This window comes from Chiloscyllium plagiosum, unplaced genomic scaffold (genome assembly GCF_037043375.1).
Source record: "Chiloscyllium plagiosum isolate Xiang-an unplaced genomic scaffold, Cpla_swu_hap1 HiC_scaffold_27, whole genome shotgun sequence".
NCBI classification, from domain to species: Eukaryota; Metazoa; Chordata; class Chondrichthyes; order Orectolobiformes; family Hemiscylliidae; genus Chiloscyllium; species Chiloscyllium plagiosum.
In genome coordinates this window covers 52884026-52903043 of record NW_028270165.1, presented here as the reverse complement: position 1 = coordinate 52903043, position 19018 = coordinate 52884026, and the positions used below count along the sequence as shown (strand labels likewise).

General features: G+C 45.5%; 1 protein-coding gene across 1 annotated transcript in view; it reads left to right on the top strand.

Annotated features, from left to right (window-relative positions):
- The first annotated feature begins 3605 nt into the window (after nt 1–3605).
- LOC148144064 (uncharacterized) overlaps nt 3606–19018 on the top strand; it is a 186034-nt gene continuing 170621 nt past the window's right edge. The window contains exon 1 of the mRNA XM_087975298.1: nt 3606–4064. Coding sequence (XP_087831424.1) covers nt 3606–4064 — 459 coding nt within the window. The remainder of the gene's footprint in view (nt 4065–19018) is intronic.

Below are 19018 nucleotides of genomic sequence, written 5' to 3'. Positions count from 1 at the left end.
TTTAAATACTGACCTTTGGGAATAGTTTCTTGGTTCTTGAATTTTCACAGATTGCCACATGGGTTAAACCTTCTCTATGTTGCTGGTTTAAATTAGGTAGGGGAGGTTGCACACAGTGTTGTAAAATTTGGGGGCTTTCGTCCGAGATTTGAACTGGTTTAGACAGATTTGAATAGATTTGGCGGTACGAAAAATCCCAGCAGATTGAAACACTTGCAAGTTAGTGTCCTAGATCATTAAATAAAACTTTAAATAGTGACTTTTAGAAACAGTACCTTACCTCTTGAATTTTCACATTACCACATGGGGTAAATCTTTTTTGGGTTTAAATTAGTTGGGGGGGGGGGGGGTGGGTGCAGTCCGTGTCATAACAATTCTGACTATGTAGAAACAGTAGTGGAGCGTGGAAACAAACTGTTTGTTCTGTGCCAGTCGGATATCCTAAATTAATCTAGGCCCATTTGCCAGCTCTTGGCCCAGATCCCTCCAAACCTTCCTGTTCATAAACACATCCAGATGCCTTTTGATTATTGTAATTGTACCAGCCTCCACCACTTCCTCTGGGAGCTCATTCAATCCACGCACCACCTGCTGCGTAAAATAGTTGCCCTTTAGGTCCCTTTTAGTCCTTTCCCCTCTCACCCTAATATAAATCAATTGCTGCTTTTTCTGAACAGGCTCAGTGGCTGGCACTGCTGCCTTATAGCGCTGGGGACCCGGGTTTGATCCCAGTCTCGGGCAACTGTCTGAGTGGAGTTTGCACCTTCTCCCCATGTCTGCGTGGGATTCCTTTGGTGCTCCGGTTTCTTCCCACAATCCAAAGATGTGCAGGTTTGGAGAGGGCACTTGTGGGGAATTAACTTTCACACTTTTTTTCTACTCCTTAGGTCCCTTTTAAATCTTTCCCCTCTCAGCTTCAACCTATACCCTCCAGTTTGGGAATCCCCTACCCTGAGGAAAAGATGAGTAGTCAAATAAAATGCAAAAGGAATAAAATGGGGGGGGGGGGGGGCGGAAGCAGAAAGGAGATGCATTGTTTAAATGGTGATATATTGGGATGTGGAGAAAGTGAGGACCGCAAATGTTGGAGATCAGAGTCAAAAAGTGTGGTGCTCGAAAAGCACAGCAGATGAGGCAGCATCCGAGGAGCAGGAGAGTCAGCGTTACAGGCACGAGCCCTTCATCAGGAATGTGTATAAAGGGGCCTCAGCGTCCTTCCATACCAGTTAATGCCTGTTGTGAGGTAGGTGCAGCAAGCAATGAGCAAAGCAGGTGTTATCTTAGCAAGAGGAATTGAGTTCAGAAGTGGGGATGTCTTCCTGCAGTTATGGGATCATTGAATATATTCAAGGCTGAGTTCATCTGATTTTGGAACAACAACGAAGTGGATGTTTATGGGGGAAGGCAAGGAAATGGTTTTCAGACCATTGCAGAACAATTACCGAGTCAAACAGCACAGAAACAGTCCCTTCAGTCCAACTACTCCATGCTATGTTCTCAAACTAATCTAATCCCATCTGCCAGTGTTTGGCCTATATCCCTCAGTCACAAAGCTGGTCCTTTTTACTAAAAGCTGGTCCTTTTACTAAAAGCTGGTCCTTCTTCTCAAGGATGCTGTGTCCTTGGTTTTTTTTCAGAGGGGTGGTTAAAAAAAACCCGGGCTCCGAAGTGACTGGTTTAGTACAGAGATGAAAAACAGTATTGGGAGGCATTTTTGGTTATATGTGAACAGATGAGACTTGAGGCCAAAGCTTTTATGTTTTATGTTTTAGAAGTGACCAGGGGTATCTCATGTTTCGGGGATCTATTTAAAGATGGGGTCCTGATGTCTTTTGAACAGCTGCGTCAGAAATTCGGATTACCTAATGGAGACCTCTTTTGATACTTCCAAATTCGAGATTATATACAGAAGAAGACCACGTTATTAGATAGTCTTTATAAATCAGATAGAGAATGTAGTGTCCTACGACCAGTGGGGGTATCTTCCGTCAGTACTATTTATCATTTACTACATGATGAAGTATCGGGAGATATGGATAATCTGCTTAAAACATGGGATCAGGATTTGGGACTAGAAATCTCTATAGAAACGTGGAATGATATTTGGGAAAATGCTAGAAGAATTGCTATCTGTAACAGAACCCAGGCTATCCAGCTGAAGATACTTCATAGGGCCCATATAGCACCGTTTCGATTGGCAAAATTTAAGGCAGGAGCATCTCCAATGTGTCCTCAATGCAAAATAGAGGTGGGCACTCTTATACATTGCCTATGGACCTGTCATAAGATCCGTAGATATTGGACTAAAGTAGCAAGTACCCTGACAGAAATTTTAGGAACGGAAATTAAAGTGGACCCTGTATCTCTCCTCTTGGGCTTTTTGAACCTTCCCTCCCTGGACACCTACGGGAAGAGACTATTTTCTATTCTTTCTTTCGTGCAAGGAAAAATATTTTGGTGAACTGGGCGGCTGAGGGCCACCCTGGACTTTCAAATTGGCACAGATTAATTATGGAATGTATTCCCCTTGACTTCCTTACAAATATGGTGCACCGAAAGACTGAATTATTTTATAAAATATGGCAGCCCTTTTTGAATTACACAAATACAGATATTTTGGCTATCCTAACAAGGGCTTTTATTTAATTGAGATTACAAACCTGGCTGGTCCGGGGCCCCTCGGGGGAGGAATCCCGCACGAATACGGGTTTTATTACATCTGATGTTAACACATTCCGAGCGTGTAAGAGACTTAAATATACACTCTGGTTAGTTGTAGGTTAGATTAGTAGATAGTTGAGTTTTGTTTGTTTTTTCTTCTTCTTTTTCGTTTTTTTTTGTTAAATTTTGACTATTGTATATTTGAGTTAATTGTATATCAATGTTTATATCTGAGAGTTTTGTTCATTTTTGTAAACTTGTTAAAATGTTAAATTTCTAATAAAAATATCTATAAAAAAAACCGGACTGGCAGTGATGACTTTTGTAATCTTTTCTTACAGACTATCTGAAGACAGAAGTTTCAAGTCAACAGATAAAGGGCTTATGTCCAAAATGTTGATTCTCCTGCTTCTCTGATGCTGCTTGCCGTGCTGCCCTTTTCCAGCGATGCAGTTTTTGACTCTGACTCTCCAGCGTCTCCAATCCTCACTTTCACATCAATGTCTGATAGTTACTCAATCCATCAGGACCGCAACAATTTTTAACTATGATTCTGTGAGAAGGAGCAAAGCTTTCTTTTTGGTCCCTGTTTGAGTACGGGGGCACTGGTTGAAAGACTCTACTGTTGCAGCGCACTGAGTGTGGAGCCTGAAACAACTCTACTGCCTGGAAAGAAGAATTCATGGCAGGGTTGTACACGTGTGTGTGCAGCTGAAGCTTCGGCCATGGAGAAACCCGAGGAAACACGCCCTGTTGAGAAACCATGGAGTTGTGGCGACTGCGGGAAGGGCTTCCATGTCCCACCTGTCCTGGCGGCTCATCAGTGCAATCACACTGGGAAGAGGCCGTTCTCCTGCCCCAAGCGGGCAAAGGGCTTTACTTGCTCCTGTGTCCTGCTGGCCCACCAGCATATAAACACTCGTGAGAGGAAGTTTTACTGCTCCATGTGCGGGAAAGGATTCACTTGGGTGGACAACCTCCAGACCCACCAGCGATTCCACGCAGGGGAGAGGCTCTTTCGTTGCCATGAGTGCGGGAAAGCCTTCAGCAATTCCTCCAATCTGCTGACGCACCGGCGGGTCCACACGGGGGAGAGGCCATTCAGCTGCCCTGAATGCGGGAAGGCCTTCAGCGATTCCTCCAACCTGCTGAGGCACCGGCGGGTCCACACGGGGGAGAGGCCCTTCAGCTGCCCAGAGTGTGGGAAGGCCTTCAGCAATTCCTCCTCCCTGCTGGTCCATCAGCGGGTCCACACGGGGGAGCGGCCCTTTGGCTGCCCAGAGTGCGGGAAGGCCTTCAGCAATTCCTCTGACCTGCTGTCCCACCAGCGGGTCCACACCAGGGAAAGGCCATTCAGCTGCCCCGAGTGCGGGAAGGGGTTCACCCACTCCTCCAAACTGCTGGCCCATCAATGAGTCCACACCGGGGGGAGGCCGTTTGCCTGCCCCGACTGCGGGCGGAGGTTCACATTGTCCTGCAACTTGCGGAGGCACCAGTGCATCCAACAATCAGATTCCACCAGTGACACTGCAGTGGGTCACCCCCAGGGCTGAACCTCCTGCCCATTCTGACAGTGGGTGCAGTGAGCTTTTGTGTTTTGTGCTGGACTCACCCCCACCAAGCCCACCTACGTGGCTCAGGGGTGGCATGGTGACTCTGTGGTTAGTACCACTGCCTCACGATGCTGACCTGGGTTCAATTCCACCCTTGGGGAGACAGTCTGTGTGTAGCTTTCACATTGCACGCCCCACGTCTGTATGGGTTACCTCTGAGTGCTCTGGTTTCCTTCCCGTGGTCTAAAGGTGTGCAGGTTAGGATGAATTGGCCCATCTAAATTGTCCCATAGTGTTCAGGGATGTGTAGGTGTGGTGCATTAGTTGGGGTAAATGTAGAGGAATAGAGATAGGGGAATGGCTGGGTTACTCTGCGGAGGGCCAGTGTGGACTTGTTGGGCGAAAGGACCTGTTTCCATACTGTAGGGAATCTAATCTTTAAAAAAAAGAATTCCTCCAAGCAATCTTGATAAAATATGCCGAGTTGGACAAAGTATCCCATCAAGTTTGAGTTGAAGAAGTCAGAAGTGACACAACACCATGTTACAGTGCAACAAGTTTATTTGAAATCACAAGCTTTAGGAGAATTGCTCTTTCATGAGTGCTGCTCCTTCATCACTTCATCTGGTGTCGTGTGACTTCTGACCTTGTCCACCCCAATTCAACACCAGCACCTCCGCATCAGAGTTGACGAATGAGATTGGATTTTATTCGGCCTGATTGTGAGATGTTCCATTTGGAAACTCAAAACTGTCTGACCAACAAAGAGATGCAAATCATAGAGTCCTACAGCAGGAGACAGGCCCTTCGGCCCAACATGGTCCACACTGACCAAACTGTCCATCAACACTAAGCCCATTTCCCTGCAGTTGGCCCATTTCCTACCATACCTTTCCTATCCACGTATTTGCCCAAATGCCTTTTAAATGTTGTTAATGTACCCACCTCAACCACTTCCGCTGGCATCTCATTCCATATGTGTACCACCGTCTGCGTGAAAAGAAATGTTGCCCCTCACATTCCCTTTTATTCTTTTTCCTCTAACCTTAAACTGATGCCCTCTAGCCCTCACTTCCCCAACCCCGTGCATTCACCCTCTCATGATCTCTTCACTTCTCTAAGGGCCTCTCTCAGACTCTTAATCCTCTAAATAAAAATATCTTAGCTTGTCCAACCTCTCCCTTTTACACAGACCCTTGAATCCTGGTAACATCCTTGTAAATGTCTTCAGCACTCTTCCAAGTTGAATAACATATTTGTTATAGACACTGCCCTGTCTACCTGTTTTGTTGGAAATATAGGACCTAATCCAAACTGGATAATCTGGCTGATGGGGCAGGAAACCACTTCCTTTCTTGAGAGACAAGTCTCCTGGAGAGAACTGGCTGGCTGACTGATCTACTGACCCTCAGTGTCCCACTGCCCTCAGTTATCTGGAGGGGTGTCCACACATTTGCCTAAGGTGGTGCTTGAAACCTTTATCATCTTTGGGATGGATCCCCATTCATTCCGTGCTATGGAGTCATGCAGCCTGGAAACAGACCCTTCAGACCAACCAGTCCATGATCCCCAACTAAACTAGTGCCACCCATCTGCTCCTGGCCTGTATCCAGTATGTTAATACTTTTGTTCATTTGTTCACCGTGAGAGTTGGATAAATAAATTGCTGATTGTTGATTTTAAAGTGTTGGGGATTTATTCTTATCACTAGAGCAGGTTACACCACTTTTCATGCTAATTTTACAGATTATTGGGTGACACGCTCCTCTGGGTGTTTCTGTTTGAGATAGGTGTGGCTGTCAGCCTTTGCTTTATAAAAGTATTGACGTAATGTCGTGCTGAATGCAATGGAGTCAACATGAATCCCAGCCTTTCACTGTGGTTGTGGGTGAATCGTCTTAATTTGGCTCTTAACTCAGAAACTACACACAATTAACTGCTGAAACAATGACTAACACTTTATTGTATGTAGCAACCAAAAATAAAACTCCTCAAGTTTTCATTGGAGAAAAGAAGGTTTAGGGGTGACTTGATAGAGGTGTACAAGATGATTAGAGGTTTAGATAGGGTTGACCATGAGAACCTTTTTCCACGTATGGAGTCAACTAATATGAGGGGGCATAGCTTTAAATTAAGGGGTGGTCGGTATAGGACAGATGTTAGGGGTAGATTCTTTACTCAGCGAGTAGTGAGTTCATGGAATGCCCTGCCAGTAGCAGTGGTGGACTCTCCCTCTTTATGGGCATTTAAGCAGGCATTGGATAGGCATATGGAGGATAGTGGGTTAGTGTAGGTTAGGGGCTTGGATCGGCACAACATCGAGGGCCAAAGGGCCTGTACTGCGCTGTATTCTTCTATGTAACCAAATTCAACCTCACTCACAACTTGGCTATCACACAATTGATGGCAGAATTTAACTGAGTTTCCCCCACCAGTATCTGACTCTGGAATTGTCCAGGGATTCAGTGCAACATTCTTCTTCCAAGTACAGCTGCGACATCATTCTGGTTGAATTCTGGTGGAGATTCCTCGCTTTCAAATCTGTGATGTGATGCTTCTTTAGATTCTAACACCACCTCCCCATACTTCTGGAGATCTCCGGTCTGTAGCTTACCTTCTTATCCTCGAGGTTTAGTGGTTTGTTTGATACAGCGTTTCCTGCAAAAAACCCCTTTACGTCAGGGCCTTCCTTCCACAGACAAACTTAATTGTCCATTTATCATGAGCTTATTAAACACTTCGCTCATCTGTCCCAGGAAACATCTTGTTGTTTTGCGTCCTTCTTCCCAGGGATGGTTAACTACCAGAAATTAGGCCATTCAGCCCATTGAGTCTGCTCCACTATTCAATCGTGGCTGATACGTTTCTCAACCCAATTCTCTCTGTAACCCTTGATACTTAAGAATGATTGAGTCTGCTCCACCATTCAATGGGCTGAATGGCCTAATTTCTGCCTCCTGATGTAGCAGTTTCTCAGTGGCCCTTTTGTTTCTTGGTCCAGAAAGAGTTCCTGCTGATTCAGGGAGTTGGAAAGTTCTGCAGTTTACAGGACCACACCACATTCCCCTCTGCCTCCTCCTGAGATACTGGCAATTCCCAAGATCCCTTAGTATCCCTGAAAACAATCGAGGTGTCTGGAAATCTCTGCTGCTACTCTGGAACAGAAGGATTATGGGGAGAAAATTCAGAAATCTGATGTGAAAAGGGACTATGGAGTTCTACTCCAGGATTCTCTCCAAGGTAAACTTACAGGTTGAGTCAGTAGTTGGGGAGGCAAATGCAATGATGGCATTTATTTTGATCAGACTTGAATATAAATGCAGGGATGTACTTCTGAGGCTCTGTAAGGCTCCGGTCAGCCCACAATTAGAGTACTGTATGTAGATTTGGGCCCCATATCTCAGGAAGGATGTACTGGCCCTAGAACATGTTCAGAGGAGGTTCACAAGAATGGTCCAGGAATGAAAAATTTAACATATGAAGAACATTAGAGGACTCTAGGTTTATACTTCATGGAGTTCAGAAGGATGAGAGGGGATCTAATTGAAACCTACAAAATAATGAACGGTGTGGATGTTGGGAAGGTGTTTCCATTGGTAGGACAGACTAGAACCTGAGGGCTCAGCCTTCGAGTCAAGGGAAGACCCTTTAGAACAGAGGGAAGAGAGGCTCCTTCAGCCAGAGTGTGGTGAGTCTATGGAATTCACTGCCACAAGGCTGCGGAGGCCAGGTTACTGAATATATTTAAGACGGAGATAGATAGGTTCGTGAGGATCAAGGGTTAAGGGAGAGAATGGGGTTGAGAAACTTATCAGCCATAATTGAATGGCGAAGCAGACTCAATGGGCTGAATGGCCTAATTTCTGCTGCTATGGTCTTATGATATGCTGATGTGTGGAGGGATGAGAAGGGGGGAAAAAGAGATGAAGAGAGAAAGACAGTTAAGGTGAAGCTCGATAGAGATGAAGGAAATATAAGAATTGTATTATAAATGGCAGAACACATAGGAGCACTGGCATACAGAGAGATCTGGGCATATAGATCCGTGGAAGTGGTAATGCAGGTGGGCATGGTGGTCAAGAAAGCACACAGCACACTTCCTTGAGTGTAAGAGTTACGTTACAGCTGTTTATTATGGCCACATTCAGAATATAGTGTGTAGTTCTGGTCACGGTGCTACTGGAAGGATGTGGGTGCTCTGGTAGAGGGTACAGGCAAGGTTCACCAGGACATTGCCTAGTCTGGAGGGCTCTCGTTATGAGCAGAGGAGGCATAAACCTGGATTATTTTCTTTGGAAAAACAGAGGCTGAGAGGAGACCTCGACAAAATGCTGAGATACACAGATTGGCTGGACAGGGGTGGCAGGGTAGCTCAGTGGTTCGCACTGATGCCTCACAGTGCCAGAGACCTGCGTTCGATTTTAGTCTCAGGCAACTATCTGTGTGGAGTTGGCACATTGTCCCTGCACCCCACCTCCCGTGTCAGTGTGGGCTTCCTCCGGGTGCTCGGGCTTCCTCCTACAATCCAAACTTGTATAGGTTAGGGTGGATTGGCGATGCTAAATTACCCATAGCGTCCAGGGAGAGGCAGGATAAGTTGGATTGTCTGTGTGTAAATTGCCCCAATGTTCAGGGATGTGAAAGTTCGGTGCATTAGTCAGGAGTAAATGTAGATAATGGGGGTCAGAAAACGAGTCTCTATGTGTTAATCTTTAGAGGGCTAAATGGTCTGTTTCCACGCTGGAGGGATTCTATGATAGTCAGAGGTGTTTTTTTCCCTCCAAAGTAGAAAGTTCAACTAAAAGAGGTTCAAGGACTGTTTGGGGGGAAAGTGGTGGGGGTGGGGAATTAACACAGAGGGATGGTGGGTTTCTGGAACGCACTGCCAGTGGAGGTAATGGAAGCAGGCACCTTAACAACGTTTCAGGTGTATCTTGATAGACGCATGAAGGGGAGGTGAATAGAGGAACAGAAGCCACACATGGGCAATAAATAGCAGGTCTAAGTAAGAATTAAGAAATAGCACAGGCTTGAGGGGGTCTGTGTGCCTAAAGCAAGTGAGAAGGGCCTGTGACTGTGCTGTATTGTATTGATACAGCTTTCCCCCACTATTTGAAAGTAGAGTGTTCCTTTCATAAGCCGAAATGGCCTAAAGCGAAGAAGCAATTACCATGAATTAATTTATATTATGCCTTTCTTTGTAAAAGCGACAATCCTCTTCGGATTTCTTTCGGTTTGTGAGAACAGGTATTAATGTAGGTCTTTTGTTAAAGTGAAGTAGTGTAAAGTGAACTTTCGAAAAGTGGGGGATATCTTTATGCTGATGGAGGGGAGATGGGGGAGCAATGAAGAGGGGTGGATGTAGGCTCAGGTGCAGAATAAACACTGAGACACCAATTGAGCAGCCCAGACTGGCTCTGTGCTGGAGACTCAATGGGATAGAGACAAATGTATCTATTTCAGGTATACCTGCAGTATGCTCCATCCAGGATAAAAAAAAAAATGTCCTTCATCTGCTTCAGCATACAGGGCAGATGAGCAGTTTCTCCCCAATGTGGACCAGGAGGTGATGCGACTGAGTGAAGCCTTTCCTGTGCTGAATGCAGGTGAATGGCCCGGTATATAAATGCTGATGAATATCGGGCAGGCGGGGAAGGGAAACCGTTCCGACACTCCCTGCATTTTCATGATTTCTCCATGGTGCAGGTGTCCTCGTATTTCTCCAGGTTCAACAATCAGTTGAAACTCGCTCACACTTACAGCATAGGTGTGGTGTTACTGGTGAACCCTCTGATAATTGGAGAACTCTGTAAAACATGTTCCAGTCACTACTCTTGTGTGTGGGTATGTAAGACTCTGTGAGTTTCCAGTCACACTGACATTTAAAACCTAACAAAGCAGACAGACCTTCTCCCCTTTGTTTTCAAGGCCATCTATATCCAAGTCCTGGTGAATCAAGCGATTGTCAGACTTCGATGTGATGTTTGGTCTGAGATTTCTGCCTCCAAATTCTTCTCTTGTAATATTCCTGTGGAAAGAGATTGCAAAGGTCATCGCTGTCAGTCCACAATAGAAAATCAGAACACACATTTCTAGTTTCTGTGGATCATTCTTTCCTCTCTGAATACCCAAGATCTTTGTGCTGATCTATACGTAAATGTATACAGCAGGGTAATGTGGTGGATTGCATACTCCAGGAAGAGTTCACTCAAGTTGCTGAATGGACATCTATCATGCGGTATTGACGTTCTTACTGAAGATATACAATATGCTGCAGTGCAATATTATGAGCCCAGAAACAACTGCAAATCAGGCTTTTAGAGCCATAAACATTCCATTAAATATGTCACATATACCCCAGACTTATCTGTCTTATATTAACGCACGGTTGTCTTACATTTCCAGAAGACTCAGATTTAAGTTTTAAGTGTGACTTTTTGTAAAAGAAGCCGTCGTTTTGGACTCCTTCCATGCCATACTGACTCTATTACTGGAAATACATCCATACTACACCGGGATTCATGGATCAATGACGTGAGGCTTATCTTTACCCTCTTATAATTTTCTGTTGCATAAATGTTTCGACGAATGCCAACGCTTTTCACCAGTCATACAGTCAGAGACATAAAGCACAGAAACAGATCCTTCAATCTAACTTGTCCATGCCGACCGGATATCCAAAATTAGTCTAGTTCCATTTGCCATCACTTGGTCCATATCCCTTTAAACCCTTCCTTTGCATATAACCATCCAGATGCCTCCACCACTTCCTCCGCAGCTCATTCCATACACGCTTCACCCTCTGCAAAAAAAAGGTTGACTGCAAGGTCCCTTTTAAATTTTCCCCCTCTCGCCCTAAACCTATGCCCTCTAGTTCCGCACTCCCCCGATCCCAGGGAAAAGACCTTGTCTATTCACCCCATCCACACTCAAGTTTTTATAAACCTCTTTAAAAAACACACACTCAGCCTGCGATGCTCGAGGGAAAACAGCCCCATCTTATTCAGCCTCTCCTTGTGGTTCAAACCCTCCTACCCTGGCAACAGCCTTGTGACTCTTCTCTGAATCCTTTCAAGTTTCACAACATCCTGCCTATAGGAGGGAGACCAGGATTGCACACAATATTTCAGAAGAAGCCGACTGAAACTGACTTTTGCAGAGTCTGCTCCCTGCTTGTATTCATACTGCCTCCCGTTGTTGCAAGTGAACAGTGCTTCCCCCTTTCTCTCTCCCTCCCAGGATAAGGAATGGAAAGGGGGAGACATTGCTTCATTTCCAGATTTTGCCCAGAAGAGCCCCCCTATTGTCTGAATGCGCAAGTTGGACGGTGAGCTTCTGAAGCTACTGCTGCTCCTCTCTTTCTGAATGAAGGTTGAGCTTCACTCCAGACTGCAACTCCCTTTCTCTGTCCAAACATCTGTGAGCACAGCACATTTTTGTTGAAATAAGGCATATTTCCTGAATGTTACAATTAAAGGGGTGTCTTCCCCCCGATATTCCAAGGGATGGTAAGTCAGAGAAGGACCATGCCTTGTGTTGTGTGGCTCGTGTGACAGTTGCAACAGGATGTCCCAACTCCTATGCTCAATTCAAAGTTTGAGAGAAGAGTTGTAGCTCGGGTGCTCATTGTTCTGGTTCTGTTCGCCGAGCTGGGAATTTTTGTTGCAGACGTTTCATCTCCTGTCTAGGTGATATCCTCAGTGCTTGGGAGCCTCTTGTGAAGCGCTTCTGTGATGTTTCCTCCAGCATTTATAGTGGTTTGTCTCTGCCGCTTCCGGTTGTCAGTTCCAACTGTCTGCTGCAGTGGCCGGTATATTGGGTCCAGGTCAATGTGTTTGTTGATAGAATCTGTGGATGAGTGCCATGCCAGAGAACAGCCAGGGAATTCCTAGAGGCATGGCCTCGAGGCATTTTTCCAGCACCACATTTTTCAACTCTGGATCTGGGACAAGGTGTGTGGTGTGGGGGGAGGGGAGGGGAAATAAGGAAACTGGTGAAATCTACATTGATCCTATGTAGTTGGTGGGTCCCAAGGCAGAAGACAAGATGTTCTTCCTCCAAGCGTCAGGTAGCTAGAGCTTGGAGGGGAAGGCACCAGAGTACTTGCGTGTCCTTGACGGATTGGGAGGGGGAGTTAAAGCGTTCAGCCACAAGGCGGTGGGGTCGTTTCGTTTTGGCGTCCCAGAGCTGTTCCCTGAAATGTTCTGCAAGTTGGCGTCCAGTCTCCCCAATGTGGCAGAGACCACATCGAGAGCAAGGACATATAAATAAATCTTATAAACAAATTGTACAAATTTTAGCCTGCCAGGGTTATTTTCTTTAATTAAGTTAAAGAAAATTTTAATTAAATTGGTGACTACTTGAAACGGTTTGTTGATCAGACTCAAATCATCATCCTCAAATGAGACAATGCCATTAATATCAGTGACTGCTTTTTTTTTAGAACCACAAGTTCTTGATTTATTTTTCACAACTTATTGATATTCACATCTGCACATTCAATGTCAAACTCTGACATCAGAAATGACATGACACCATTAATTTTTTTTTTACAGTAATTCAACAAACAAATTAATAACACACAGTGAACACCAACTCTCATTTAATATGAAAATTAAATTTGACCAAAAAAAAAGTAAATCAAGATGAGAGATAACAAATGGGGGAAGGGCAGAAGGCAAGAAATGCAGCATCATAGAAGGTGCTCCTCCAGGAGGGTGTATTTTACCAACTACAAAGCTCAATATAAACAAACACTCTGACATGATCCTCCGGTTTAATGTAAACCATAGCCCCATACAGTAGGTACCATTAAATAAGTTAATAGATACAAGCCTTGAGCAAATCCAGCCTCCAGCCGGACCCCACGCTTCTGGAGCTCGGACCTTCCTCCAGCTCCGGGGGGTTGTTGAGCTCCTGGGCTCCGGCCGCCGCCGGAAGAAGCCGGGGGCGCCGACTCTCTCTCTTCCACCGCCGACATTTTAATTTGTTTTCTCGTTCACCCGATAACTGTCACCTCCCCCTTCCCGGGCCCCCGGGAATTATACAAAAATAAACAATAAACGCCACCGGGGGACTGTCTCCTTTCTTCACAACTTTTGTTTGAAAAGTTCTGGCTTTCATTTGAAATGTATTTTAAAGGTATTTTCTGAGGTAAACGATGCCTGTCTGCCCCCTCCCTCCGTCAGAAACCGCCCGCTGAGTCGATGAGAAAACCGCAGCCTCGCGCCGCCATCTTTGTTTTTCTTCTTCATTCCGTCTCCTCCTTCAGTGACGCGCGTCATTCGCGGCCCCTCCAATCAGAGCGCACTTTACTCCACCTGACCAATGGCGGCTGGCTTTGTGCGTCGTGTTGGTCCCACCCTCTGCAATATCTCTCTCCGATTAGTCGGTACCGACCACAAGCTTTGGGATTGGTGGAGAATTTCACAATCACGTCAGTGTATCCACCCTTTTCATTCCCGTTCATTCATTCAACAGCAGATGACCCAATTTACTGCAACGGGCTCTGGGGCTATAGCGGTAGTGTCACATATTCAGGGGGAAGATGTGATTTTTAACGTTATCAACCAATTCAACTCTGGCACCTCCGCATCCATTCATTCAATCGAAGAGGGCTCATTTTTGTGTAATGGGCTCTGAGGGTATAATATTTGTATCCTATGTTGAGAAGAAACCTCTCCCCATTCATTCACTAGAAGAGGACCTATTTGCTGCAGAGGTTTTTTATGGCGCAGTGGTAGTGTCCCTATCTTCGAGCCCTGAAATCCCACTGCTATGAGGATGCGGAACAACAAATGTTTTCGTCATAAGTCACATGACACCAGGTTATAGTCCAGCAGGTTTGTTTGGAGGGGATCTTACAGAAATATATTAAATTATGAAAGAAGTAGAAATAGGATGTTGCATTGGTAGGTGAGACTGGGATAAGAGCGCATGGCCTCAAGATTCGAGGAAGCAGGTTTAAAACTGAACTGAGCAGAAACTTCTTCACCCAGAGGGTTGTTAATCTATGGAATTCCTTGCCCAGGGAAGTATTTGACATTACTTCAGCAATCACTAGAAGCAGTAGATACGTTTTTGAAAAATAAAAGAATTAAGGGATATGGTGAAAACGCAGGTAAGTGCAGCATAGTCCACAAAAAGATTAGTCATGATCTTATTGAGTGGTGGAGCAGACTCGAAGGGCCGGAAGGCCGACTCTTGCTCTTAGTTCTTATGCTCTTATGTTGAAATCACAAGCTTTTGGAGTGTAGTCACTGCAGCAGATGAAGTCATGAAAAAACAAGTGCGGGAAAGAGAATTTAGATAAATGAAAGACGGTCAATTACTTACTCCCATTCCTATTTCTGATGATCTTACTACACAGCAAGTTGTGTTTACCAAACATTAATTTTATTTCCATTGTTTAAAATCAAATATTTAAGATGAACAGTTTGTTTTTCCTCACTTGGACACACTGTGACCCACAACACTGTGAATATCATAAACCCGCTCATGAGATATCATAGGAACAATTCATAAACTAGATTTGTCACTGAGATACTAGAAAGGAGAAAAATTCCCAACATGTGCAGGATGCTAACGAAAAGTTAGCAACCTGAAATAGTAACAGGAGCAAGTGAACAGTCCCAATCAGGAAACTCATATTCTGACATCCACTACAGTACCTTGCTTTCCTTTTCAGTTTAATGATCCATAATTGAATCTGACTCCAACACACTCTCTGGCAGGCAGTTCCAGAGGTCAAAGTATTTTCAATCATTAACGAAGTAAGTTTTGGATCCATCCCAAAGACATTGAACATAGAAAAATACAGCGCAGTACAGGCCCTTTGGCCCTCGATGTTGCGCCGATCCAAGCCCACCTAACCTACACTAGCCCACTATCCTCCATATGCCTATCCAATGCCCGTTTAAATGCCCATAAAGAGGGAGAGTCCACCACTGCTACTGGCAGGGCATTCCATGAACTCACGACTCGCTGAGTAAAGAGTCTACCCTGTCCTATACCTACCACCCCTTAATTTAAAGCTATGCCCCCTCGTAATAGCTGACTCCATACGTGGAAAAAGATTCTCATGGTCAACCCTATCTAAACCCCAATCATCTTCTACACCTCTATCAAGTCACTCCGAAACCTTCTTTTCTCCAATGAAAACAGCCCCAAGTGCCTCAGCCTTTCCTCATACGAACTTCCTACCATACCAGGCAACATCCTGGTAAACCTCCTTTGCACCCGTTCCAGTGCCTCCACATCCTTCCTATAGTATGGCGACCAAAACTGCACACAATACTCCAGATGCGGCCGCACCAGAGTCTTATACATCTGCAACATGACCTCAGGACTCCGGAACTCAATTCCTCTACCAATAAAAGCCAGTACGCCATATGCCTTCTTCACAGCACTATTTACCTGGATGGCAACTTTCAGAGATCTGTGTACATGGACACCTAGATCCCTCTGCTCATCCACACTACCAAGTATCCAACCATTAGCCCAGTACTCCATCTTCTTGTTACTCTTACCAAAGTGAATCACTTCACACTTACCGACATTGAACTCCATTTGCCACTTTTCTTCCCAGCTCTGCAGCTTATCGATATCCCGCTGTAACCTGCCACATCCTTCCTCACTGTGAACAACTCCACCGACTTTCGTATCATCCGCAAACTTGCTCACCCAACCTTCTAGCCCCTCCTCCAGGTCATTTATAAAAATGACAAACAGCAATGGTCCCAAAACAGATCCTTGCGGAACACCGCTAGTAACTGCACTCCAAGATGAACCTTTTCCATCAACGACTACCCTCTGTCTTCTTCCAGCCAGCCAATTCCTAATTCAAACCTCCAACTCACCCTCAATGCCATACCTCCGTATTTTTTGCAGTAGCCTAGCATGGGGAACCTTATCAAACGCCTTACTAAAATCCATATACACCACATCTACTGCTTTAGCCTCGTCCACCTCCTTATTCACCTTCTCAAAGAATTCAATAAGGTTTGTGAGGCAGGACCTACCCTTCACAAAACCATGCTGACTATCCTTGATCACATTATTCCTATCCAGATGTTCATAAATCCTATCCCTTACAATTCTCTCTAAGACTTTTGCCCACAACAGAAGTGAGACTCGCCGGCCTATAGTTACTAGGGTTATCCCTACTCCCCTTCTTGAACAAGGGAACCACATTTGCTATCCTCCAGTCTTCTGGCACTATTCCTGTAGACACTGAGGACATAAAAATCAAGGCCAATGGCTCTGCAATCTCCTCCCTTGCTTCCCAGAGAATCCTAGGATAAATGCCATCAGGCCCAGGGGACTTATCTATTTTCACCCTTTCCAGGATTTCCAACACCTCTTTCCTACATACCTCAAAGCCATCCATTCTAATAAATTGTGACTCAGTATTCACATCGGCAATAATGTCCTGTTCCTGAGTGAATACTGACGAAAAGTATTCATTCAGTGTCTTCCCCAATTTCTTCAGCCTCCACACGCAACTTCCCACTACTATCCTTGACTGGACCTATTCCTACTCTAGTCATTCTTTTATTCCTGACATACCTATAGAAAGCCTTTGGGTTTTCCCTAATCCTACCAACTAAGAACTTTTCATGTCCCCTCCTTGCTGCTTTTAGCTCTCTCTTCAGATCCTTCCTGGCTACCTTATAACTATCAATCGCCCCAATTGAACCTTCACACCTCATCTTTACATAGGCCGCCCTCTTCCCTTTAACAAGGGATTCCAATTCCTTATTAAACCACGGTTCCCTCACACGACCCTTTCCTCTCTGCCTGACAGGTACATACTTATCAAGAACACTCAATAGTTGCTCCTTGAACAAGCTCCACATATCAATTGCGCCCTTCCCTTGAAGCCTACTTTTCCAAGCAACGCATCCTAAGTCGTGCCTCACCATATCATAATTTCTCTGCCCTCAGCTATAACTCGTGCCCTGCAGTGCACACTTATCCCTCTCCATCACTAGAGTAAAAGTCACCGAATTGTGGTCACTGTCCCCAAAGTGCTCACCTACCTCCAATTCTAACACCTGGCCTGGTTCGTTACCCAGAACCAAATCCAGTATGGCCTCACCTCTTGTTGGCCTGTCTACATATTGTGTCAGGAAACCCTCCTGCACACATTGGACAAACACCGACCCATCTAACGAACTCGAGCTATAGCTTTCCCAGTCAATATCTGGAAAGTTAAAGTCCCCCATAACAACCACCCTATTACTTTCACTCTTCTCCTGAATCAATCCTTTCTTCTACGTCTCTAGGACTATTAGGAGGCCTGTAGAAAACTCCTAACAGGGTGACCTCACCTTTCCTATTCCTAACCTCAGCCCAAACTACCTCAGATGGCGAGTCTTCATCCATCGTCCTTTCCACCGCTGTAATACTATCTTTGACAAGCAATGCCACACCTCCCCCTCTTTTACCCCCACCTCTGACCCTACTAAAACATTTAAACCCTGGAACCTGCAACAGCCAATCCTGTCCCTGTTCTACCCATGTCTCCGTAATAGCCACAACATCGAAATCCCAGGTACCAATCCATGCTGCAAGTTCACCTACCTTATTTCATATACTTCTTGCATTGAAGTATACACACTTCAAGCCACTTTCCTGTTTACAGGCACCCTCCTTTGAGATTGATGCCATGTTCCTAACCTCCCTACACTCCAGGTCCTGCACCCTAAAGCTACAGTCTAGGTTCCCATGCCCCTGTAGAATTAGTTTAAACCCCCCTGAAGAGCACTAGCAAACCTTCCCCCAAGGATACTGGTGCCCCTCAGGTTCAGGTGTAGACCATCCTGTTTATAGAGGTCCCACCTTCCCCAGAAAGAACCCCAGTTATCCAGATACCGGAATCCCTCCCTCCTGCACCATCCCTGTAGCCACGCATTTAACTGTTCTCTCTCCTTATTCCTCGACTCTCTATCACGTGGCACGGGTAACAAACCAGAGACAACAACTCTGTTTGTTCTAACTCTGAGCTTCCAACCTAGCTCCCTGAAAGCCTGCCTAACATCCTCAACCCTCTTCCTACCTATGTCGTTTGTGCCAATGTGGACCACGACTTCAGGCTGCTCCCCCTCCCCCTTAAGGATCCGGAAAACACGATCAGAGACGTCACCTGCCCTTGCACCTGGGAGGCAACATACCAAACGTGAGTCTCTCTCGCCCCCACAGAACCGCCTATCTGTGCCCCGAACTATTGCTCTGCTCTTCTCCACCCTTCCCTTCTGAGCAACGGGGATAGGCTCCATGCCAGAGGCCTGAACCCCATTGCTTACCCCTGGTAAGTCGTCCCCCCCACAAGTATCCAAAATGGTATACTTGTTCTTGAGGGTAACGGCCGCAGGGGTCCCTGCACTGGCTGCTTCTTCCCAGTCCCCCTCACTGTCACCCATCTGTTTGCAATCTTTGGAGTTACTACTTCCCTAAAGCTCCGATCTATGACCCCCTCTGCCTCCCGAATGATCCTAAGTTCATCCAACTCCAGCTCCAATTCCCTAACATGGTCTTCGAGGAGCTGGAGATGGGTGCACTTCCTGCAAGAGTAATCAGCAGGGACGACCATGGCATCCCTCACCTCAAACATGTTGCAAGAGGAACATTGCACTGCCTTCACTGCCATCCCTCTAAAAGTAACCTTTTAAAAACAAACTAGGTCCAAGAATAGAACAAGCAAAATGCAGCACTTACCTACTTACCACAACGGTTCTTATTATTAGGTTAGGCACCTCTGTAGTGCCTCGGGTTCCTCTCCTGCGTGCTTTTATAGGGAAAGA